Source organism: Geospiza fortis, unplaced genomic scaffold (assembly GCF_000277835.1).
Source record: "Geospiza fortis unplaced genomic scaffold, GeoFor_1.0 scaffold351, whole genome shotgun sequence".
In the NCBI taxonomy this organism is placed as follows: domain Eukaryota; kingdom Metazoa; phylum Chordata; class Aves; order Passeriformes; family Thraupidae; genus Geospiza; species Geospiza fortis.
This window is the reverse complement of record NW_005054419.1, coordinates 1,399,097-1,424,845: the sequence shown is the minus strand read 5'-3', so window position 1 is coordinate 1,424,845 and position 25,749 is coordinate 1,399,097. Positions and strand designations below refer to the sequence as shown.

General features: G+C 38.0%; 1 protein-coding gene across 11 annotated transcripts in view; it reads right to left on the bottom strand.

Annotated features, from left to right (window-relative positions):
* PTK2 (protein tyrosine kinase 2) overlaps positions 1-25,749 on the bottom strand; it is a 173,147-nt gene that overhangs the window by 66,682 nt on the left and 80,716 nt on the right. For all 11 annotated transcript variants that reach the window (XM_031061601.1, XM_031061602.1, XM_031061593.1 and 8 more), the window contains 4 exons: positions 20,438-20,525; positions 7,184-7,263; positions 5,647-5,709; positions 968-1,022 (listed from right to left, as the gene is read on the bottom strand). In XM_031061601.1, the coding sequence (XP_030917461.1) occupies positions 968-1,022; positions 5,647-5,709; positions 7,184-7,263; positions 20,438-20,525 (286 nt within the window). The remainder of the gene's footprint in view (positions 1-967; positions 1,023-5,646; positions 5,710-7,183; positions 7,264-20,437; positions 20,526-25,749) is intronic.

The window sequence follows — 25,749 nt, the reverse complement described above, 5'->3', positions numbered from 1 at the left end:
TACTTTTACGTCTGGAGCCTTTCACCACAATTTTTCCCGTTAGCAGAAAATACAGTTTCAGATAATTGCTTAAATTAAAATGCAGAGGGGATTACTTAAATCCACTTGACTTCATTAGCTTCTGATTTTCAAAAGTCTTTTGAAACAAAACCTTGTCATGACAGACCTTTTGTGTTTACCCATTTAAATTACAATGCAGATTCTTTCCAAATCTCAAGTTGAATTCTATTATTTCTATAAAGCTCCACTGCTCACCAAAACCAGCTCCAAAATAGCAATTTATGATTTATACTTTCATGTATGAATAGTAAGAGACATTTTACCAGGACATTCATATTGAGGTGCCTATAAATGTAAAATACTTGGTGACCATTCTTAATCCCCCTTTTCAACATGCTTGAGAAAAATTTGCATTTTTTGCTCTGAGAACATATGGACTTCAATGGCAGCGAGATTCAAGGAACGTTTATAGTCTTAGCTAGGATTAACCTAAGCAGAAATTACTGGAAATCATCCTTGAATAAGTTGGATACAGTCTTGAGCAAGGAACAAGGAAGGCATCAAGTTTATCAAGTTCCCAGTAAAATATTCTTTTTTCTTACATGTTCCCTTCCTCTTTCTCCAGAAGTCTCATCTTTCTTTTAGGGAAGGAAAAGAAAAAAAAAAGTTATTTGATCCAAGAGGTAGGCTCCAAGGACTTGTTTTGCACTTTTACCCCCAAGGTTTGAGATGCAGAGCTGTGCCCCTCTCACAGCAGCTCAGCAAGGCCGTGTGAATCACTTTAGCCTTGTCCTGCCAGCTGCACGACTGGGATTCAGATGCCACCAATCCAATGGACAGCTTGGATGTTTTTTCACAAAGCAAAACCGCACAGCAATTCCCTTAGGACTGTACAGTGAAAACTATAATGCAATTTTCAGATTTTGACACTTTACAGCAGTACAGGATTGACTGGGACTGTAATTACCTTCACTGAATCTAGTAAACTCTTCGGGAAAAACCGTCTCAAACCAACATCTTTCCTGAAAGAAAAAATACACACAGCATTAATACCAAAGACATTGCGCAGTATCATATTTCTCTTTTCAAGGTGGTGCTTTGGGTCTATTTTTTGTTTTGTTTTTAACTAGCATATATGATTGCTAAACATTTACCTAACAATGTCCTTGAAAACTTCAGAGTAACAAACACTACCATTAAAATTCTAATTAGAGCCACTCCAACATCAAATGTGGCACAGTAGCATCTTCATGTTTAAACCCCAAAGGATACTGAGGATATTGTTGAAATTGTAGAAATATTGTTATATTCCTATTGTTATTTAACCAGGTACCTGCGTGGAAAGTCTGTTATTTGAAATGGTGGCTTGGGCATAGAGGAGTTTTGAGAATAAAAACTGGTATTTGTACATTTTTTTAAAAATTGCAAACATATAGAAAAAATATTCTCAAGCATGTAGTCAGGTGAAAAGGGAACAATATGGAAGTGGAACATCCTGATAAACCTCTATTTGAATGGAGCAGAAAATAGAAAAAGTATTATAGAATGTTTTGGTTTGAAGGGACCTTAATGACCATCCAGTTGACAGGGACATGTTCCACTAGACCAGCTTGCTCAGAGCCAGAACTTGGCCTAAGGAATCCAGGAATCCATAAAGGAACACTCATGATATCACCTCACTAAGCCTGCTGAGTGCAATTCCACTACTGTTTTACCCTTTGAAGAACTGTAATTAAGGGGCTGTTTAAATTTCTACTATTATTTTTTCCTCATACTAAGCAAATTAAAATAACTAAATTTTTCTTGCAAGCAGTCTCACTTTTTTGCCACTGTAAATCAGGTGACTGTGAGCTCAGAATTTGCAAACTGAATTATGCAAACATAAACTTTATCAAGCTTATGTTCACACCTGTGTATTGGGTTGTAGCCCTGGTTTGAAAACCAGAGCCAGTAAATATTTCTATGTTCTGATGTGCTGCACAAGCTTATGTCTGACATGTGTTTGTGTCACTACTACTCAACATCAGCTTCAAAAAAAAAGGTGCTTGAGAAGTTGCCAATGACATTAGTGCAGAAAGACACCACTGAACAACCAAGTGCAAAAAACTCTCATGTAAAAAAGGAAAAATAAGAGAAAAATACAAATAGGAAAAGGATTTATAGCTCAAAGGTGTTATTGACTTTTTTCTTTTAAATTTAGGACATTACCATCTCTTTCAAACATTCTTAGCCACTTCTGAAACAAGTATGAAAGCAAGCTTTCCATGAGTGCATGCTTTGAACGTCCACAGAAATACATCTGGAATTCTTACACTGGGCAAAGCATGGAGAAACTGTTAGCAGGCAGAGATATTCAGGATTTATTTACTGCTACCTAACAGCACGAGAACAAAGCCAACACTAAAGTCAATACAAAAAGCTCACTCAGAAGAATAAACCAGGGTATTTTTAAAGCTCTCTGAAGACGAGTAGCATACAATTTCATACTAAAAACATCCTCAAGCAGGAGGAGCAGAATGTTCATGTGCAGCACTGGCATCTGTGCAATGACAGTAAGCTGCAGGATTATAAAACTTCATAAATGTTAATTCCGTCCATGCGTTTCTTCTCAAATGCAAATGATACTCGGTTTATCATCCCACACAGTTAAATGAATCTAACACACTATTACCATCTAAATAATATGCAAAGACATTTTGACAGGGATACATTAGTTTAACATTAAGTATTTCAGAGAGAGTTGGTGCTTCTGAAATGAAGCACCTCCCATCACCCTGGTATCCCTGATTTTAACAGTCCTGCAGCACAGGGAGGCTGCCACAGCCTCATTTGATTCATTACTAGGACAAGCTGAGCAGCCTTTTGTACAGATCTGGGTGCAACAAACTGAGAAGAAATTCTTATACAGAGTACAACAGAGCACAACTCTTAACAAAACTTGTTAATAAAGCATTTCCCGTATTTAGCTGAGACAGCAAATTTATTTACTGGAGGAGAATTTAACAGAAAGAACCACAAAGATTTAATGCCCTGGCCAGCAACAACTTATGGATACCTATAAATAAGAGAATAAGCACTGAAAATTGGAACATACAAACAGTTTTACACACACAACCCTACAAACTCCTTCCCAGCTGTGTTGTGTGGGAGTGGGATGGCCAACAAGGGAGACACCAACTCAGGGCTCTGGATGAAGGACTCAGCCATCTGGTTTCTGATTGCCAACAAGAGATAACCAGCACTGAGAGCCTGTTCATACAATTCTACTACAGCTTTGTACTTAACCTCATCTACTCCAGCCTACTTGTGGGCTTAAATCTGAATTCAATTTTTTTACTGTACAAACTTCAATTGGATTAATAAAACACCAACTACAGATAGGTGATACTGCTTGTCTTACAATGACAAGCAGCTTTAGGCAGCATGTATCATGTATTTTTCACCTCAATTCAAGTTACAATAAAAAAAGTAACATTAGATTAACATAATAGACTTTAACATGCCTTTTACCAAATTGTGGCTGCACCTGTTCCTTCCTACAGCTCCCATTTCTGTACTTGTAATTATCCCTGTTCTCACTAACAGGCTTCACATTTATTAGGAAGAAATTCCTCTTTCACTCCATGAAGGCCCAAGTATTAAAGGCTACTTAACAATTCGATCCCATCTACCATTTCCCATCCAGATCTCTTCTCATATGACAATCTGATCAAAGACAAATATACATCAAATAGACATCTGACAAAGGCAGCCATGGAGCAATCACCCCCAATGCAAAAAGGGCCCATTTAAAAATTGCTCTCAGCTGGTTAAGTGCCTCATGATGTACTAAAACCAGCAATCCCCCCACAAAAAGCACCAAAATGCCTCACTTGAGCAATAAATATTACTTGTGCAGTTAAACATTTATGGGCTATTAAGGTGATAAGATCAAATTAATGCATTTTGGGGATCACTGGCACTTTTTGCAGACCCTTTCCAGCTTGTAATTATCTGTAGTACAGCCAGTTTAAGGTGGTTTTATCCTTCTTCTCTCCCAGCTAAATCCCATACAAATTACATCTTGGTCCTCAAAAAAGAAAAAACTTTTGAAATGCACAAATCTCCACATCCAATTCCACGTGGCATTAAGTTGTTACATTTTGCGTATCAGGGTTTTGCTTCACTGTAACTTTCACAGCAGCAATTTATTATTTCCTACCCAAGTAGTCACTGTTTGGAAAACACAGACTGAAGTAAAGAAATCATTGTTAAACTGAAAGCAGCACCCCACTGAATCCTCCTGGAACTCTCACCTGTTAAAATTATTAATTTATACTCGGTGTGACCTGTTATGACCCTGCTTTCCTTTGTCTCACTGTTTCCAAAGTCATTAACCTAATTACTCATGCTTGTAGCTTCTGACTTGCTAAAAAACTGACTTTAAAACACTTTACTCAAGTTCTTACTTGAACATATGTGTGTAAACTACACCAACCATAACTCACATACTTTCAAATCTTTTTTTATATACCCTTTTAGTCTTGTCTATCTGCTCATCCCCTTTATTTTTATTAGTTTTTTCTCATTTTGTGATGTGTTTCCTCAACCAGGATATTTCTACTAATGTTTCTTCAGACAAAAACCTGAAGTCCTTAAAAAATAAATTTTAAAAGTCCCTAATTCAAACAAAACCAGAGTTTTAAAAAATCTGAATAAATAAAGGAGCACTACAGAAATACTAAATAAGCAGGCTATTTATCAAAGTTATCTTTATCTAGTAAGATCATAGATCCCTCAAAAATCCTTGTAAACTTATTCATTGTTGCATAAAATCTTACCTTCCTCCTCCAAATGCTCTAATTTCACATCTCTAAAAGTTAGCACTAATTTGTCATTAGAAATAAGATGAAAAAAATTGAGACTTCACTGCTGCAACCTTTTATCCCAATTTTGTGTTAAACTGTACAGGATCTTTTCACAAGAGTAATTAGCAGAGATGAGCACATCATTGGTGCATGTATGTCTGAAACTTTATCCACTATATAAATACAAATAAAACCAGTTTTCAGGTTTTTGCTAAAAAGCTGAAGGACTTTGGTTTGTTTGAACTGAAGCCATCTCCTGTACAACATGAATAAGTAAACAAAATATTTCATTACAAGGATGCTCCTTGGTCTTCTTAAAATTTGGGATACTCAGATAAACAATAACCTTGTTAATTGCAAGGTCATATCTCAGAAAATGCCCACAGTGAGCAAACAAAAACAAAAACAATACCACAAACATTTTCAAGTAGCTCAAACTTTATCACAAATGAGTCACAGCTGAAGAATGCAACTGGGCACAGAAAAACACTGAGGAATAAAATCACCTCACAAGCAGAGTTGGTGAATCCCATAAACATTTGCAAAATTGCTGAAAACCACAGTGAGCCTCCTGATCAAGTTTAAACCACTCCAAACCTGTTTCTCTGGAGAGTTAAAGGCATTTTTCCTACTTCTCCATCTCAATGGGTTTCATCAACCTTTTCTTACATTAAAGCATCTTAAGCACCTTGATGGAATAGAAAACTTACAACAGAGAAGTTCTGTCATTGAACTGAATTTATTGTTCCTGCTGCACAGAAGGGACAGTTCAAGCCTCAAGCTAGAGCACAATACTTACTCTAACACTTCATAGTTGGACTTCTTTTCTAATGCATTGCCTCTCATCTCTCCGTAGGATCTCCTGAAGTCAGGAAAAATATTTGAAAGCAACAATTATTGGATAATTCAGCCTAAAACTACAACATCAACATCATCAAAACTTCCACTCAGCATCAGAAAACATTGGCAGGATGAATTCAAAGGTAAGTATGAAGTACATTATTATTCTACCTCAACAGATCAGATTTTTATTTTACAAATTAACTTCATTTTCAGAACCACTTTAAATAACTGCTGCTACCAAAAGTGACCTAACCTGGCCTTGAGCATCTCCTTTCCACCTCACACTGCACTTCCTCCTGAGAGCCCCCTGTGCATGGAACTGGGAAAACCAGGGGAAGCAGAGAATGATGAAAACTGCTCCAATCCAGCCATGCTCACATTAATAAGTAAATTAATAAACAGCTTTGTTAGGAGAGAGCTGAGATCATCATTGTCACAGAAAAAAATGGACCAGAAATGCTCATTCTAAGAGTTTCAGAGTTCATCTATGAGAAATATCTCATCAAAATGCTCTGAAGAGCCACAGCTTGAGAAGCAGGGAAGGCAGGACCTGGCTGACAACATAATCACAGATTATTACATTCATCACATGTTTTGAAATAAGGCACAATGATTTTGTAAGTGCATAAGGAGTTTGCAGTTACACAAAGAATTTTTGTTTTCTCTGGGGCTACCAGCAAAACTTACAACAAAGACATCAGGTTCTCCTGTGATACCTGGGAAATTTTATAAATCTAAATTTTGTTTTAATTTGGAAAGTACTGTTCAAAGGACACTTTTATTCTCTCATAACAAGTTTAAATTTGTTATTAATTTCTTATCAATTTTACTTCTTCCCTAATCTGCCTGTGTGAGACATCAGCATAACTAAAGCAAATGTTTCAGGCTGGAAATTCTCCATAAATTAGCAAAACTCAACACATGCATTTCAAAGCTGGGAACTCTCTCAAGGATCTGTTAATCTGATACATTTATCTTTATTTTCCAGCTGTCTATACAGTTGACAAGAACACCAAAAACACCCAAAAGAATCCTCAAGATTTAATAATTTCAAAACAGCACATTAAAAACTGAGTAAATACAGAGAGGAAAGGTAGCAGCATTTATCTATAATTACATTCTTTAGCTGCAGGGTTTATATATGCAGAATCATAAGACTATTTACTAAATAACACCACAGATGCATTTTTTTTAAACATACTTCAATGTACTCTACATGCCTTTGAATTATTCAGATGAAGAACTCGCCCAAAAGGCAGTATCAAGATGTAATTAATTAAAATTTTAAAATAATGTTAATTTAAAAATCACTAGAAATGAGTTACAATACAGTCTATTCAGTTTTTCTTCAAACTGCTTCGTAGCAAAAAAAGGTCTCATGATATTTTATTCAACTCTACTGGTCAGAAATTGATGAACTTTAAGCAGTTTCAAAATTAATGTATATATTCTATCAGAAAGACGTTGAATAATAAATTAAATTATCAGCTTACCGGATTTCAAGGCAACCTAGTTTCAAAGCAATTTCCTGGTCCACTTGATCTGCTATTTCTAACATATAGTCATTTTTCACCTACAGCAAAAGAAGCAGGTAGGCATCACAGAAAGATCAGTTCAGTGCCAACACAGACTAAAATACTCCCCAATAACTTTCAAATGAATACACCTTAATTTTCTGGAATGACAATTCACAGTCCAGGAAGAGAAAAAAGAATTTGTGCTCATATTCTCCACAAATGAGCTGCACCTTGGTAAGAAACACATTTTGACCACAATGAACTTGATTGAAAAATTTCTTGTGTATGTCAATATTGCCTATGTTTTATTAAGTAGAATCAAAATTCAGAGGGACTGAGCAGATGGTTACACCTGCATTCCAGCTGGGATAAGGCAGGCTGTGTTCTTGAACCATTCTGGTCAACAGGATTTAATTGTCTAGGCAGATCTAATCATGCAAGTAAAACTGATAAATGCCTAGGAATTACAGTGAAAATAAAAAGAGAAGTAAAGAGAGAAGAATGTACAAACTGTACTGCACACTGGCATAAAATAATGCTGAACTAGCAAGAAGAACCAAGAATGAAACTGGGTGGTGATCATCTACAGCAGGAAACACTTCAAATCTTCATCTTGTTTTATTTACCAGAATGGATGGGGTCAGAATCCCATTTTTTAGGTAATACTTTCACCACACTGGAGTAAGAAATTTATACAGTACTAACAGCAACAAAAATCTCAGGCAGTAAGAGAGAACAGAACCATCTCCCAAGAACTTCACTCTGCAAATTTTGCATCCGTAACAAATCTCAACAGCTTTTCCTTAACAGCTCCTGTTTTCCTCTTATGAAAACATCAAGTTGCTACTGAGATCCTAAAGTTGCAGCAAGTCCTGAAATCCCACAAAAATCCACGAGACTGATTTGTGGATCAAAGAGGAGATGATGCACTTCACCAAGTGGGTTTGGTGAAGTGATGACAAGTTGTAAGAACAACTAGTTCAAACTACTACTGCTAGGAAATGCATCAATTGGGAGGTAAGGAAGCACAGCAGAGGATCCAACAGCTGGAGGTGCTCTCCACTTTGCATTTTCCTTGGAACATGTGAGCATCCACCTCAGCATTCCCTCAGCACCACTGTGGCAGCTGCTCCTGCTCCAAACTACAGACAAATCCCTAAAAACGTCCTGGACCTGAATTGCATGAAAAGTTTTAATTTGTTATTGAAAGACATGAAAGAAGAAATAAGATAAACTGTGCAAGAATGAGAAAATGAATTATTACAATAGCTGAAACATGAGAAAAAAGCTTCTTACATTTGAATTCATACAGGCACTCAATATGACAAAATAATGAGCTTTTAACTCTTCTCAATTCAATTCCTACAAATACTAATGAGACAGGAGAATAATTGCCCTTCAGCATCATGCAGTGTGCTATGTGTACACATATATGGAAATAATAATTCTGTATTCCCATAGTAATAGTATACACAATATGAATTAATAATTCTCCTCTATATTATGCTCACAATTTTAAATAATTTGATTTAGATTGGATATTAGGATGATTTCTCCATTGAAAGGGTGGTCAGGGATTGGAAACAGACTGCAGGAAAGTGGTGGAATCACCATCTCTGGAGCCATTCAAAGTGTGGTTGCAGCCCTTGGGGACATGGTTCAGCTATGGATGTGGCAGTGCTGAGTTAGTGGTTGATATTCCAAGTCTTTTACACTAAATGGTTCTGTGATCCTATAAACAGCAAAATGCAATAAATTACACCAGGTTTTCTATTGATAAGAAAGGACTGTGAACTGCTCCTGCACTAAAACTGTCAGACAGGAGCTCAGGGCAAGTAAATCAGGAATGGAGTTTCAGGCTGCACAAACTGTTATAAATGACCTCTGCAAACACATGTGGGTGGTGACCAACAGCACAGCCCTCCTCACCCTCAGGTCTACCTGAGGATACCTCAAAATGAAAAAAAAAGTGTTGAACATGGGGTCAGATCATACATGGATACCCAAATTCCAGAAATTCCCATGTCCTTTCCATGAGAATTTACCTCCATGTACAGCCTAAACTACTTCACCTACCAAGTGAAGCTGTTCACAAAATCCCTTGGCTGACCTGCCCTACATCCACCCAAATCAAATACCCACTGACTGATCACTTCTATTTCATTAAACCTTTTTCTTTGCCCCCAAAACTACAGATTCAATTTTTTGAACCATTTCAACAATTCTGCATCACCAGGAAATTTCAAAGCCATTATCCTGCCATTACTTGAGGTATTCAGACACCAAGAAGAACTGGGTGTAGCAAAGTGGTTTTTCAGTCCTGACAAACAAAACCTCCACTCACAGGAATGATGCTAATTTAAAGCCCAGTGCATTATGATCAAATGTGGATTCATTTATCTTCACAGCTCTTTGCCTTGTGGATCCCAGTGCTTGATTTGTTAAACTAAACAGTTTAAGAGCATCTCCAGTCTCATGCAAACATGATTTTAAAACGCTGCTAGCCTCCCATTCCATAAATAAATAAGCAACATTACCCAAATATTTAAAGTTTGGGGTTTATCTCCTCTTGCCCTGCAGCTTGTGAGCTTTCACAAATTCCAGTCATGTTCCCAGTTTGACTCTGCAACTACAGACATCAGATATTGACTAAGAAAATGTAAAAGACGATCCCCCATTCCAACAAAATGAGAGGGGAAAAAGAAGTATTTTACGTTATGTACACCTACTTATTTTAGTGTTTAAACTTCGTGAGTTATAAAAGATTATAAGCTTCAGGAAACCTGTGGTGAGAATCCAGTGAATTTAACAGTGGATTTAACAGTGTCCTACTATGGATAGCCAAAGGTGCTTGGATCTTCCCCTTTTTCATAAACCTGCCTGCACACATTCTTCTTTCAATTTCAGCAAGGAAAAAAAAAGCAGATTCAATTTCTACTCCCAGAATACCAATGAGAACTTCTCTTATCACCTTTAATTTTGCTTGACTATTCTCTTTGAGATGGCATCAGATCAATGCATGAACTAATGCCTGTGCAGAGATGAGATAAGAATTTCACAGGAGGTTCAGCACAACCTCCTCAGGAAAAAGCCTGAGCAAATATTAAGTGGAAGAGACATAAGAGATAATTTAATGGTAATTAAATGCACTGTCACAAGGCAATTGAATAGTTTTCCAAGAAGCCTTTTGTGTTTGCTCAGTTATAACTTTTATTATTATTATTATTATTATTGTTAATATAATTAAACGAGAGAAATGAGAATATTTTCTGGGTTAGACAAACAAAGGCCCCATCTTCCAAGAGCACAAAGCCTATATACATACAAAGGCACAAAAACTGAACTCTTAGAAATCTAACAAAACCCATCAGGTTTTTTCTGCTGACTACAAATTCAGAAGTATGTTAGGAGAGAGGATGAAGCCTTCCCTGTGGGGTTTGGAGATCCTGTTATCTGTGAGCTTGTCACACTCCGTGGCAGTGTGTGCAGATCTTTGGCTGCACCTCCTATGGCTTGGAAATTTAAGTAACTGTGCAATACCTGGAGAAGCTGAAGAACACATCTGTCTATATGTACACAGATATATAAATACACACATTGTTTTCAAGCAGATCAAGCACCACTGCCATAATCTTCTCTACAACTTAATTGTTCAGAATGGGATCTCTCCAAAGACCAAACCAATAAAAAACCCTGTAGGATGCTATTTAATACACCTTAATTTCACCTGGTTTTTAGCACAAAACTGATTAATATAAACTTGTCACACAAATTTGGTTTTGAAAAGGCCACCCCAAAATCCCAAGTGGCCAAACAAGAAATCAGAGCAGCAACTTTTGATCTCTTTCTCAAGCTCAGCAAAGCCTTCAAAGTACTCCTGCTAAACCTTTGCGCCACTACATCATTTACACCCCATACTGGAGACCAGATGCTCTGGCAATGACAAAATTACATGAAATCTGTATTTATCTCCAATACTTTATGGTCACAATGTCACAGCAATAAAAATGCAGAAAGATCAACAAGGCAAACACTTGGACTGACACCAGGATTAAGAATTCAAGTGTCAACACTGCTAAAATCCTGTATACTTTTTATTTGGTAACAATCCAAACCCAAAATATGCTAACTGAACTGAGTCACTTTGGTGTATGTTGCTTGTAACATATTTGCTTCCACCGAGTTACTCATTTTGTATTCCCACATAATGTGCTTATCTCAACTCCCTGAGAAAAATACACTGGAGAACAGTTTAAAGGAGGATAAGAGACAAAAGTAATTTATTGCTGCAAACTGCTGTGCTGATTTCAAGAACCTTTTTCCCTTGGATTTTTTTTAGCACGTTCTAACAAGTTGAAGTCAGATTTACAGTCAAGCAGGTGCATGCTTTGGGGGGAAAGGATTAGTCTACTTAAGTTCCATTAAACATGGAATAATGGAAATAAAAACTGCTTCAGGCTTCCAGGCAAGCACTACTACAGTGCCAGTGTCAGAGGAAGCAACTCTACTGAAATTTGTTCATTCACAGGGTGGCAAATCAGAATTAAAGTGTGACCTAAACTTCACATTTGGAGTTGACTTTTTGGCCACAACAGCTACACTAGTAAAAAAGGGCTGCAGTGGGGAAAATAGGAACGCCAAGCATAAAGGCACCTCTCAAAGGCAGGAAAAAGAAGTCATTCAGATGTTGTGATAAAATTAAAAATGAAACAAAATTGTCATTACCCCATATAGAGAATACACATCACCCAGCATCAGTGAATAAATGCTTAGAAAGGGCAGTAATATCCAAAGAAAAACGGATTTTGAAATCCAACACAACCCTACACCATATTTCCTGATTTATTACAGCCCTGATATTCAGCAGCAATTCACTTTATTTAAAATACTTTTTATTCTTAAGAATATTGTAATTTTTTTATCAATCACTCTTCTTTTTTTAGCCAGAAGAGAAATTTCTCTTCTCTCTCCAGTATTTTGGACATTAAAAGTTCAAAGATACCCCTAAATCACAACAAAAGAAAGGAGGCGAACACAATGTGAACTAAAAGACTTCTCCCACATGGAAGATGAGCACATAAACACAAGCCCAGTTTTATTTATAATGTCAAGACTTATAAAATATTTGTTCTTCTACTTGAATGGGGAAATTACTGATGGTGTCACTTCTAACTTCTCAAAATTTACTAGAAAATAATGGGCAGTTTCCCAGCTACAGAAATGGACAGCCAATCCCAGATGGAACAATTTAAAATAAAAATTGAAAACAGAGGAAAGCCCATGTTTGTGAAGATGGAGAAATTAGAGAACAGCCCTATGCTATGATTTAAGGAGAAATCTATCACTGGCCTTGTATTTTCGATACCAGCTGCTACTTTCAAAAGCCATCTGCTTCATTTTCCTGCACACGAGTTTTTTATGCAGCTGCAGTATTTCAGAAGAAGGTTCACCCAGGCTGACAAGCAGTTCATAAAAACACCATGTTGGATTTAGATTTCTTTATTAAGAACAACAGTAAAATAATTCTGAACTTGGCAAATGCTTTCCAGTTTAGGGATTTTTTTTTTTTTAAAAAGCTATTAGATAGTGTGTCTTAAAAAGATATTTTAGGTTTAAACTTGTTTATAGCCTTATAAATTATTACATAAAATTATTAAACTTGACATTGAATTTCCCAGCATAAATACTGTGGAAATTCTTTAGCACCAGTACTATCAAATGGTGTCTCATAAAGGGCAAATACCAATAATTAGCCACTACTGGCTTTCCCAACTTAATGTTACCAAGAAATTTCCCACAGGATAAACTCCAATTTTTTAGGAGGACAGTTTAAAAATAAGCAATCTTTTTTTCTCGCTTTTCTTTCAATCTCTATGACCTACTTACACAACTTAGTCTTTTTTTATTTCTATTTTTTTCCCAAATTTGCACTTCTTTGAACACTGCATTTAAACAACCCCTCAGTGACTAAGTTCCCACTGAAGAGTTCAGATCATGCCCAAAAAGAATCATCCCAATATATGAGATATTTAGATAAGCAGCCAAACAAAGAAAATGTCTTCTGTTCTCCATTCAGTACACAGAACACAAACAGTAATTACAATCATTTAATGAAGCATGAAAACAAAAATTTATATTACATCATTTTTTCCTTATCCATTTGTTCTACATATTTATTTTTAGCTGGTGCTTTTATATATTGGGAAATTATGTACTTCCACTAAGTTGGTGAAATTTATATTAAAAAAATACAACCTGCCTCTTAATTGTCCTGTATATGTAATAATTTATTTATTCTTAGTAATTTCTCTGGATTTATTTTTGACACCTTAGGTGTGTTCTAGCACCTGCTTTAAAACATTCAAGTTTCGAACTCTGGAAGATAATTTGGTGTTAGGTTTTGTATGTTATAGTTCACCCTCAGCCACCACAGATTCAATCAGGATCTACCTCTGTTTTACATCAACACACAGCACTTCTGGTGACATCCATTCCACCAAAATCCAGAGAAATTATCCCTGCAATTTACCAGTTCCAACTTCTGTAATGAAAGACCAGAATACCTCAATATATCCATGGGAAAAGCTGATCTTCAGCAACCACTTTTGTGACCAGGACAAAAATCCAAGTATACAGCTCATTTGCTTTCCCCACAATTTCCCATTCAAAATGAAGGACATTGCTCTGCTCTGCACCTGCAGCAGGTACAATACACAATTCCACCCCACTCCATGACACAATTCTTCTGTGCATCCCACCCACAGAAAGAATGATCTCAGATATTCTCTGCTACTGCTATGAAATGCATAATTTGGGAAATGCATAATTCTCTGCTTTCAGCTGTATTGATCCTTGCAGTGTTAAACACACCACATCATCACTTTAGGACAGACACATGATTGGGTTAATGTGGAACAGTCACCCAGTATAAATTCTGATATCTGTAAGGATCAAACTGCTCCTCCATCCTGGTTTTCCAGGTTTATGTAGGACACCAAATTTTTATCACTACAAAATCAGCTTGGAAGAACAGGGTCCCAACCCTCGCTACTACAGCCTCAGAAATCTGATGCAGCATTAACCCTGAAAGATTTGTGCCTCATCTGCTCTGAATGAAGCCCCATATGCACAAAAGCCCAATGTCTGCTTTTAATGTCATCAGTATTTTTAGGAGCCACCTTAATGATCATAATGGTAGTTTTTAAAATACACACAGGAGGGAAACACATATGTGTTCCCACCCCTATTTACCCATCTGATAGTATTAAATTTGCTATAGGAGATAAGTCAATATTAGGGAAAATTAGGGCTTTGGCCTCATCTAGGGGAGTTAAAAGCCCAGATCCAGTATCAGGATAACATTCATCTGCCATCTGCCCTCAGCTGCTCCTCCTCTTCGTGTCCCAAGGTCACAGTCTCTATACTATCTAGGGCTGATCTTTGACATCTCTAACTAATTTTGGAAGCTCCTCTGTTAATAATAAGGGCATTAGAGATGGGCTGGAGGGAAACCAACTTGTGACAAGGCATTGTTAGGGGCAGAGCAGCTAAAAATGGTGCCGTCTGTCCGGGCAGGCTGAGCTCCAGATGTCACTGCAAGAGACGCTGCAGCCTCGCAGCACAAAGTAGGGCTGGACTCTTGGGAGCCATGCAGAACTCAACCTACTGAACAAGCCTTGCTCTCAGCTCATTTTATACTTCTCCTTTCCAACACAGAGTTTCCAGATCAACAGAGTCCTAGCATCAAGGTAAACCGACTTTTCTGTGGGTTTTTTTTTTGTTGTTGTTATACACAATATAACCTGCTAATTGCAGTCACATTTTGTTCCAGACTACTAAAGAGGTATTTCCACACATCAGTCCATGGAAACCTGGCTCTAGAATTTTAAATCTATCAGGCTGAATTATGAGCTATTTGAGAAAAGCCCACAAAGGATGATCTTCACTGTTCTGGCTGACAGGTGGAGATTTTAAATCAAAGCAACCCTTTCACTTTCCCTGAGCTTGGCTGAGCAGTTAGGAGGTGTTAAGGAGTAAGAAGTTTCAAATTCCTACCACAGAGCACTAAGGGAAAGCAGACATTGGGCACACAACATTTGTAGCCAAAGCAGCTCCACAACCATACAAACAGCAGAGCCTAATACAAGAATGTCAGCATAGTTTGAAGAGTGTAAATCAACTTTTACAGGAGAAAATGAATACTTTCTAGGATACTGTGAACTTCAGTAACTTCAGAAATCTGCCCCTATCAAGGAAATCTCACTTTTAATTGTCTTTTCAAGCTGTAAAGAGCAGACAGGAGAGGTTCCAATTCATTTATAGTTTTATCAAAAAATATATTTTTAGTATCTTTTTAATCAGCTGCAGTTCTTATATTGCCACCTTCCTGCAGGGCACAGTTTATGCCTCAGCCTTTAACTCTTCATGAAATATTTGTTGGATTTGGGGTGTGTTTTTTGTTTTGTTGAGGGTTTTTTGTTATAAATAGGCTGCCAACATCAGGAACAAGGCCAGCTTTTCTCCCAATGTCCTTCATTTCCTTCAAAGCTTTTCCTGTCAAAGTCATTTGCTTTAGGTCTCCTTTTTTTATTAGGGTGTAAGAGATGTTGTTATTTAATTAGGTTAAAGAGTCTAATTCCCAGCCTGCATTTCAAATTACATCTCATGCACCTAAGCCTTATAAAACTTTAATCATTAAGTTATTACAATAATTGCCTGGACTTAAAACTTCCTACATGTCAGGGACAGAGTTATAAAAATAAATTAATTTGCATGATGTATTTATCTGCCACAACATAAAGAGATATTTAATTTAATGAAATACCTTTTGAGTGTGAACATAATCTTTACAGGCACTACAGAGACAGAGAAAAGAAGTACCAATTGTCCACAAAAAAAATTTTCTCCACTTTTTCAGAGGATGTTTTTGCCTTAATTTTTTTAATAAGAAAAAGTATTTTTTTTTTAATCTTTACTTTTTAAAAAGAGTTTTCTTATGAAAATGAACCTGCAGTGTAATTCTCTGGTGAGGCACAGAGCCCTCATGGCACAGAATTCAGCTCAGTTTTTTCAGGGCATCACTGACCTGCCCTAACTTCGAGATCACCCCCTGCTTGCAATTTCTTCTTACACAAACTTTGGTTAATTTAAAAAAGTAAATTCAAAACACAGTTCAGTCCTGTGGTCTCCTTTATTATATATATTAACATTTCCAGGCTAGCTCCACACTACAGCAATGAAAAATTCAACACTGATAAAAACAACCTTTTCTTGTTCATTGGGATCTAAAAAAAACTTCCCAAAAGTTACTTTAAAAGTCTTCTGTTTGAAGCACAAGGACAGCAACAATGGAACAGCTGATGCCCAAGAGCTGCCCCCACCCCCCATACAGATGCTTACTCCCTTTTCATCAAGGGATAAACCATCTCCAATTACTGCAGGCTAACATGTTATTCAAGGATAAATGTGCGCAGGCTCTTGTCCCACAATCAAAGGAAGGCAATTCAAGTAGCTTACGTCTGATTCTCATTACATGAATGTTTTTAAAAGCTGTATTCTATCTTCATTTGAGATATGGCTTTCGTTGCTCACTCAGCTACTAAGGCAAAATAGAGGAGCCTGTCCCCTTTATTTCCACTTCCCAACTGCCATGTCACTGGCACACAGGGAAAGGAAGGCACTCACTAGGAATTTCACCAACACTTATTTAAAGCAACTGGAAATACTCCCAAAAAGGACAGAAAAATGGTGAAATCTTATTTCATTACTCAAAACCTGCAATTTTTAATTCTCCTTTTGTACCTTTATGTCTGTTTTCTCTGAAAAATGTTAAAAAATAATAAAAATACCTAGATATCTTCACTAGATATTTACAAAACAGTCAACAGAACATGCACATAACGGGTGCCACTTCTAGACAAATCTTAACTTACAGTATTTTTATTCACTGTACCGTACTTTCAAGGTTTTGTGGGTGGGATTAGAGCTCACTTTGGTTCAGATTTTGGTATTCAATACCATAGGACACAATTGAAGGCTGGCACATAAAACCTGCGCAGTGAGCATCTGCCAACTGTGGAGACAACCATAAATCTGGCTTTTCCTGATTTTTGAATATTTCAGCCTTACAATTCCAACAGCACTGGGTGGGATCCAATTTGCCTAATATGGCTGAAACTGTAAGCAGTTGGGCCCAAGGGAATAATGCAGTCCATGCAGAATCACCACCTAAATGCTCCACAGATTGAAAAAAGAGAGGACACCCCTGAAGTCCTGTCACCCACTACCTCTGACACCTGCCAAAGAGAGCAGCAACAAAACAAAAAGGCACAGTTCCAGCATTAGTTTGTTGATCAGAGCTCTCAAATGGGATGTGAAATGACATGACTGGAACACACAGCTCCTCCAGTGAAGGGGAATGACCTAAAGATCAGCCTCTCCCCATCTCTGGCCTCAAAGCTGAGGCACAGCCTGAGCACAAGAGGCACCGTTAGTGGGACTGATTCTGATGTTATTAACGAGTTGTGTGGTTTCCCCCTGCTCTCACACACTAATTTTAATCCCTTGCTGTACAGCTTGCAGAATGAAAGGTCTCATTAAGTGCCCTGCTTTACACTCCCAATTAAGAGCAGCTCACGCCCACCGCAGATGGCAGAACGAGCGCCGCAACCGTGGCCACAAACACTTCTGGGCACAGGTTCTTGATTTGTTCAAGACTCTTGAAGATGAAGAATACTCAAAACCGAAGAAAGGTCACAGCATCCTTAAAACAGTCAAGAATCAAGGAGAAAATAGTGATTTGATATATCAAGCCCAAGCTGAGAAGCCTGAAACGCAGTGATTTGCAGAGGGCAGAGCACTCGCTGCAGTGAATGGGAGCAGTCATGCATGTGCAGCACAAACGTGTGCCAGCTTTGGGTTTAACAGCCTGGTAATTGTGCTTTGGGTGAGCTGCATGAATAAACCCTGCCTGTTGACAGTGATTAAAGTAACATTTTGTTATCTTTACAAAATGCTCTGTACTTTTCCAGAAGACCACTTGAGGATTTAAACTTTCTTTTTCAATAATACTGTGGCTTCCAGCTCAGATTCAAGAAAATCATTAAAATTTCAAATTCCATGGGTGACAGAGGTAACCATGTTTCTTCTCCTTCTCTATGAACTTTTAAATTTGTTGCATTTTTTAAGATTACATTTTTTTTTAAATTACATTTTTAGTAAGACAAACAATGTGTTTGGATATTACCAAGTAAGCAAAAAGGTTCCCAGTCTCATTCTGACAAGAAAATCACAGGCATCTGGTCCTCACAAAAATCTTTTTTACTCATTTGTAACACACAAGACAGCAATGTCTTTGAGTTATACATTGAGAAAAGCCAATTTGACAACAGAGGTGTTGTTTCTGTCAGATTTTTAAGATTTTTAACTGGGTTCTACGCTCCTTATCTCTGACAGCTGCTTCTGTGCAGAAAGCTCAGGATATCTATGTATGCATGTATGAATTCTGTACATTCTGTTGTTCTTGCCTACACACAACATGATGCATCTGACTGAGAGCAGTGGTTAAGCAAAAGAGTTTAAAATGTTGCAGGAGTGACACTGAGATAGGAATAGAATGTGAAAAATCATCTTCCCCTGGTTTTTTATGCCCCCCTCTGCTGTAGGCCTGGTTTATGATGCAGTGTTACTGCTTAAATTCTTCTCTTGCCTTCTTTTCATACGTCACTTCTGATGCCTTAACACTTTACCACATAGAAGTTATTGTCCTAGTTTATCCAAGAGGACAAGTGAAATTTATGGAGCAAAGCAGAAGCATGGATAGAGAATGATAGCTCTGGAAAGTTCTGCACCTGATTTCCATGACAACGGAGACCCAAATACCTTACAGCACCCCAAAACAAAGAGCAGTGACTTTTAAAGAACTGGATTCAGAAATACCTCACTATAAGGTGAAAAAGAAAGGGGAAGAGAAAATAAATGGGATTGTGTGAAGAGCAAGGAGACAAGAGCCTCTGATTTTTATTTTATAACAGCACTGGGATTCAGGGCACTGTCAGATACAGGCAGCTGTCAGCTTTGCCTATCAGTCCCAATGACCTTCCAAAACCTTCTATTCTGAGCCATTTGTATGCATCTGTAATGATTTCTCCAAGTTTAGTTAGAAGTTAACAAATATTTCTCTGGCATTTCAAAGTCCTTGCTTTATAGAAACATTTCCCTGAGGCAGAAATGAGAGGGCACTGCAAGCTTGCCAGCTTTCCTGTTGAACAGGAAAGTGATGAAGTTCGGGGAATTATTTTGGAGCTCATCACCAACTTCTGCATCATGGGAAACACAAATCTCTTGTGTTTAAAACCAGTATGAAGGAAGTTCCTTGCAGCTAAAGGAAAAAGGAACATGATTTTGTTGTAAAAGAACTCCTGGCAGTACTACAGTAAAAACTCATCAAATTCAGACATTTTAGGCTGAATCCAGCATATCACACAAATCACTTAAAATAGAATGTGAAGTCCAAAGAAACACTGCAGGAGAAGTGTTTTTCCAGAAGTCAACTTCATCATAGATGAATACAAAAATTGCATCACACAGTAAAAAAAAATGTAAAAGTAATTTACCTAAGACAAGAATGTTGTGTGCACAACTGTGCTTGCTGGATTTAGTGTAACCATTTTAGTCCTGACTCCCCTAAAAATACCCCCAGGAGGTTTTATTGTGAGCTTGTTGATGTAAAAGCAGATTAAAATCAGATTAAAAATTTTACCTGGATAAAATTAGAATTTAGTGTTTAATTTACAGAAACTTGGACTATTATGCAGTTTTAGTAAACCAGAAGAGATTTTAAGCCCAAGAAAATAACCTAAGAATGTGAGTGGGAAAAGCATTTGATGGTTTGTAGTGAAATTGTCACTTACTTACACTTACAAAAATAAAGAAATTCATCAGTTTAATCAAGTGTGAATAAACTGTAAGAAGCCAGTGGAACAATAGTCAATTTTATCTGAGTTAGGACAATTATTACCTGCAGAATCACCTTGGTTTTGGAACATATTCCTCACCACTTCTCAAGCAGAAAGATGCCACGGGCTTTGTGCCCTTTATGCCTTATATATGCAACCTTAAGTTTTTTCCATTTTTCTGCTTCTGCAGTAATATGCTACCCACATAAACAAACCCAGAGTTCTCTAAATTCAGCAAAATCAGCAAAAGACAGAGCAGAAGAACAGAACATACCTGCTGATAGAAAAAATTTAGAGTTGGCTTGTCCTCAGTGAACTGGTTTAGAAATCCTTTTGGCAAATACCGAATTCTCAATTCATATCTGAAAAGCAAAAAGAAGAGATTTTTGAGTAGAATTAAGATTAAGACTTCTTCGCAACATTCTTAAAAATGCAAATAAATTCAAAATAAGCTTCGAAAACTAATGGAAAACTTCCTTTTTGATTACTCAAGAGAACTAAACTGGAATTTCTCTGTAACAGACATTTCACAGAAATATTTACAAAGGACCTTTGTAACAGAAGCAAACTTAGAGCCTTGCTGCCTTCTCAGAGCTTCAGAGAGGACCAAGCATCAAGACTTGGTGCAGATAAGCTCCACATCCATGGGAAGGGAGGCCCCAATTAGGTGACAACAGATGAGCTGCCAGAAGCCCTGACATGACCCCTGGTAACAGTTTTTATCTCTGCTTCTCACAAGAGGGACTTAAAACGCTGATCCTGCTGCTCCAGGAGTGACAAACAGCATCACCCACCAGAGCAAGGACCAGGACTCTGCTCCTTCTCTGATCTATGCTCCAATATTAACCCCAGGATTTTCCATAGGTTTTGCAGGGATTTCTCTGTGAAAAGGTTCTCTGCTCCCTTATTCATCATCAAGACACATGCAAAAGCCAAACAGTTTTGAACCTGACAGTCATCTTTTTTAAGGTACTTCTACACTAGAAGTGAGGGAAACTCGGAATGAGCCTCTACCCACGACCTACACCAAATCTGTATCACTTCTCAAACCTTAACTTCTGCTTTCAGCCCCTAAATTTAGTAATATTTCTTGTCATAAACTTCTGCTTTCAATCCCTAAGTTTAGTATTATTGCTTGTCCTGTGGTAACAGCCTATGGTGTTTGACATAGACCGTTTGCTTCCTCCTCTGACACATTCCTTCAATGAAAATCTGATAACATTTGTCTCCATCCCTTGGGCTGTGCCAACACAGCATATCCTAACACACACTCTTAACACTACTTCCCAAAGTAAGTATATTTAACAATCTGCTCATGATAAGAGCAAATAGTACAACATTTCAATCAGTTGGTTGCAGCAGGACAAGAAATTCTTTTCAGCGAGTGATTTGGCTGCCTGTAATCAAGATTTAAGTGAGGATCTGGTAAAAATTTACTAGGGTAAGTGCAGCCTAGGTTTCCACAGCAAGCAGAACTTACAATATCCTTATTTACATTGAAAATACACTGTCCTGTTAGAAACCATTAAAATAAGGAAAAAATGTGGAAATTGTAAATACACGCACTGTATACAAATAATACTAGAGTGATGTCTTGTAGTATGGCAATATATTTCATCATTCCTGTGCACAGAAAACATGTCGTTAAATTAAAGAGTGAAATGCAGGAAAGCTGAGAACACCTGACAGAGAGTAGATTTACAGTGGATACAAGGGAGAAAAGTTTTACTCTGAGTGTGGTGAGGCCCTGGCAGAGAAGCTGCGGCTGCCCCATCCCTGGAAGTGTTCAAGGTCACGTTGGATGGACCATGGAGTAACCTGGGATAGTGGAAGGTGTCCCTGCCCCGTCACTGGGCTGGACTCAGCGCTCCTTAAATGTCCTTCTCAATCCAAATCATTCCGTGACACAAGGACACAGACACAGATAAACAAAAAAATACTCTAAGTCTTTTAAGACAAACTCTCACAAATTACTCTCATATGCAAGGGAACACAGAATCACCTTCTACTGCTGATCAGCCTTTACGTTTCACGATCCTCAGCAGATAACTGTTTACTCACTAAAATTTAGGTATCAGCCAAATTGTACCTGCAGGTGTTTATGTGTCAGGGAGAGAAGGCAGCACAAGCACCCTGTCCAGAAAAGCAGAGCCTCTCCTGTTTTTTATTCTGCCATATCCACTAAAATCTACTGCCAAACACAACTGCAGAGACTGATATGGAATAAAGTAAGTCTGTGTAAAAGACTTCCTTCCTTTTTGGGGGCTCTATAATCCAGTGCACTTTAGAATGACAGAATCATTAAGGTCAGAAAAGACCTTTAAGATCTTCAAGTCCAGCCATCAACCCAGCACCACCACCATGTTCACCACTAACAGTGTCCTCAAGTGCCAAATCCACACTTTCTTTGGAACACTTTCAAGGATGGTTACTCCATTGCTTCCCTGGGCAGCCTGTTCCAGTGTTTGACAATCCTTTCTATTGAGAATTTTTTCCAATATCCAACCTAAATCTCTCCTGGAGCACAAATATGGTGAGAAGCAGCTGAGGAAGCAAAGGAGGCTCAGGGGAGACCTTATCACTCTCTACAACTCCCTGACAGGAGAATGTAGCTAGGTAGGGGTCAGGCTCTACTCCTAATTAACAAGTGATAGAATGAGAGGAAACCATCTCAAGTTGCACAGGAGAGGTTTAGACTGAATTATAGATCAGAAAATTGGATATTCAATATCAGAAAAAATTTATTCATGGGCTGTCAGAGATTGGAAGAAGCTGCTCAGGAAAGTGGTGGCATCACATCCCTGGAGGGATTTAAAGGACATACATATGTGGCACTGGGGACATGGTTTAGTAGTGGCATTGGCAGAGTTGGGTTAACTACAGGGCTTGATGACCTTAGAGGTGTCTTCCAGCCCAAGCAATTCTGTGATTCTAGGATGCAGAATGCCATTACTCTCTGGGACTAAAAAAATAAAAACAACCAAAAAAACCCCAAAGAACAAACAAACAGAGAAGAATCAATCTCTCTCCTTTACAGGGACTTGTCTTCTTAACTGAGCCATGAAAGTGCTGCTTCTTGCAACAGGCTCTCATGAGAAAATCAGGTAAGGCAAAGCAGCTCAGCTGGGACAGTGACTGCGAGTGACCTTCATTAGCTATTTATAACCTCATCTCTGCCTGTGGGAATGAAGAAGGAGCTGACTTCCAAAGGCCAACACAAGGATGGGCTCAATTTTCAATATCCTCTACATTTACTGGCTTTGAAATGCAGCCAACTGACAAGGATGACATGTCTCTTTCTCACAAACCAGGTCTGCTCTCAGAGCAAGCATCTCAGCTGATGATCACTCCCCTTATGTTTGATAAATTATTCCTGGAAGATCACCACTCTGCTTCTGCAAGCACTACCAGGGCAGCTGGTGGAGCCAAAATAAAAAGGTTGATCCAACTCTTAACAACTTGTGCCACCGAAAGAAATAATCTTGCCAATCCCAACCCTGCCTGCAGCAGGTTCTGATTCAGTTCACATCAACAGAAAAAATCAGAACAAAGAAGATGAGAACCAAAAGGGCAGACAAAGGAGAAGTCTTGTGTGAGTTTAATGAACTGAACCAGCTCACTGCAGGCTTATAGAAGTGTTAAGGCTCACAAAAGGAAAGGAAAAGGACTGGATAACTGGAAACCAGAGAAGAGATAAGACAGACTGCAGCAAGGAGAGGGACAGATCTGTTATATCAACTTGGTCAACTCATTAAACCATCCCACAGGTGATCTGGCCTGGTATCTGTGCCAGGGCTTTTGTATCACAGCTACCAAAACTCACAGTCCAGGACTGCTGAGCACTGGGGTGGCTCCTACCTGTCAGAGCCACAGCATGGATGTCACCTGGTTACAGGGACCTGCTTCACAAACCCCAACTACAGAGCTAGGAGGTGTCTGCCCTGAGGGGAACAGGGTGCTCCAACACACACCACTTGTTATGTGAACCTCCTGATACTCCTTTTGTGTGACACAAAACACCAGTGAAAGGAACAGGGCTCTGCACAGGGCTGTTTTGTCAGAGGCACGAAGGACAGCAGCTGTGCCTGCTGTTCAAGGCTCAGTATTAACACCAACCCTCATCATTTTGTGTATCTGTGATTTAAGAGCCCCACATCCTGCTAACCCTGGCTCACCCAGCTGGGTGATGGATTTTACCCTGGTAACTTTTGTGTGCAACCTACTGACAATTCCTGTAACTTCTAGTACTGGATTAGTCCAGAAGAATTCCAGCATGTAACTTCTGAACACTGTGAATACATAAACTTTTAATTTGGATGATAAAAACAAAATAATCCTCACAAATGTGAGGTATTTGGTGGTTTACTAACACTATAGGAAGCTTTTAATTTAAGAACCATTCCAAGACTACTTCCCCTTTAGTAATCTAAATATTTCTACAAGTACTGTCATATGATCTTAGACACTTTGTGTTTTGGCATTACAAATATGACAGCAGTATTTTGATTATGCACAGCAAATCTCTCTGAGTTTAAAAGGTATGTCAGGCTGCATGTATTTGATAACATACTAAATGACACTTGGAAAGGTATTGAATAATTTACACCTTATCATAGCTCTTTCATGAGCATTTTACACAATTCCTTTCCACAAGCTTCAAAACAATATCTAACTTTGTTTTTAAAACCAATTAAATGTGTTCTGCAATGTGTACCATGCAAGTTGCATTGCCTTATAAAAATGGAATTGACACTGGTACACAAGGTAACAAATTTCCACAGCATAAATTATTCACATCTCACCCACCACTTGATAACACCACTAATCACAGAAAGGATTCAAGAATCTCCTCCTTTCTAAGGTGTGATTTCACAATATTATCAATGAAAAACTTCTTGTGAGGGAAAATACCTGTGTAGATCACAGAAACAATAAAATATAACACGCATAAAATAGAATATGCAACATTCCTGAAACACAGGTTTTAAATATTCCTAATTTCTTTGAATTTGTCAAATTTGTTAAAATCGGGACCCTAAAGAGAATTTACAAACTGAATATTGCCAAATGAGACATCTGCTAGAAAATAACAACTCCACTTGTGAGAAATTATGTATAGACTATTTACAATACTTCTGCAGAAGGTATGTATGTGCATCCTTTAAAATAACCAGCAACTTCATCATAATTGTGGTTATGAGCATAAACCACAGAAACAGATGCACAACGCCCCTGTAGTGAACAAGTAACCACATTAATCTCTCCCTTGGTTTAATCTCTATTTGGTTTATTGGTATTTTACAACTCTGAGCTCCCCATTTGCTCTAGTAGACTACTGTGTCTTTCTGCAAATAAATTTTAGTTTCCTCTTGTCTTTCTATCAGGAAAGTGGAGAGAGTTTCCTTCCTTCCTGTCCTGAGTGGGTATCACCAACTTACCCTCCTAAAAAGCTAAAGAAGCTTAGGTTATGGCACTTCTTTTAATCAACTAACCAGCATAATGAAAAACTTCAGCAAATGTGCCCAGGCTATGAAAAACCCCAAAATTCTGCAGTTATCCTTCTACTGTTCATTGCTCCTGGCTTAA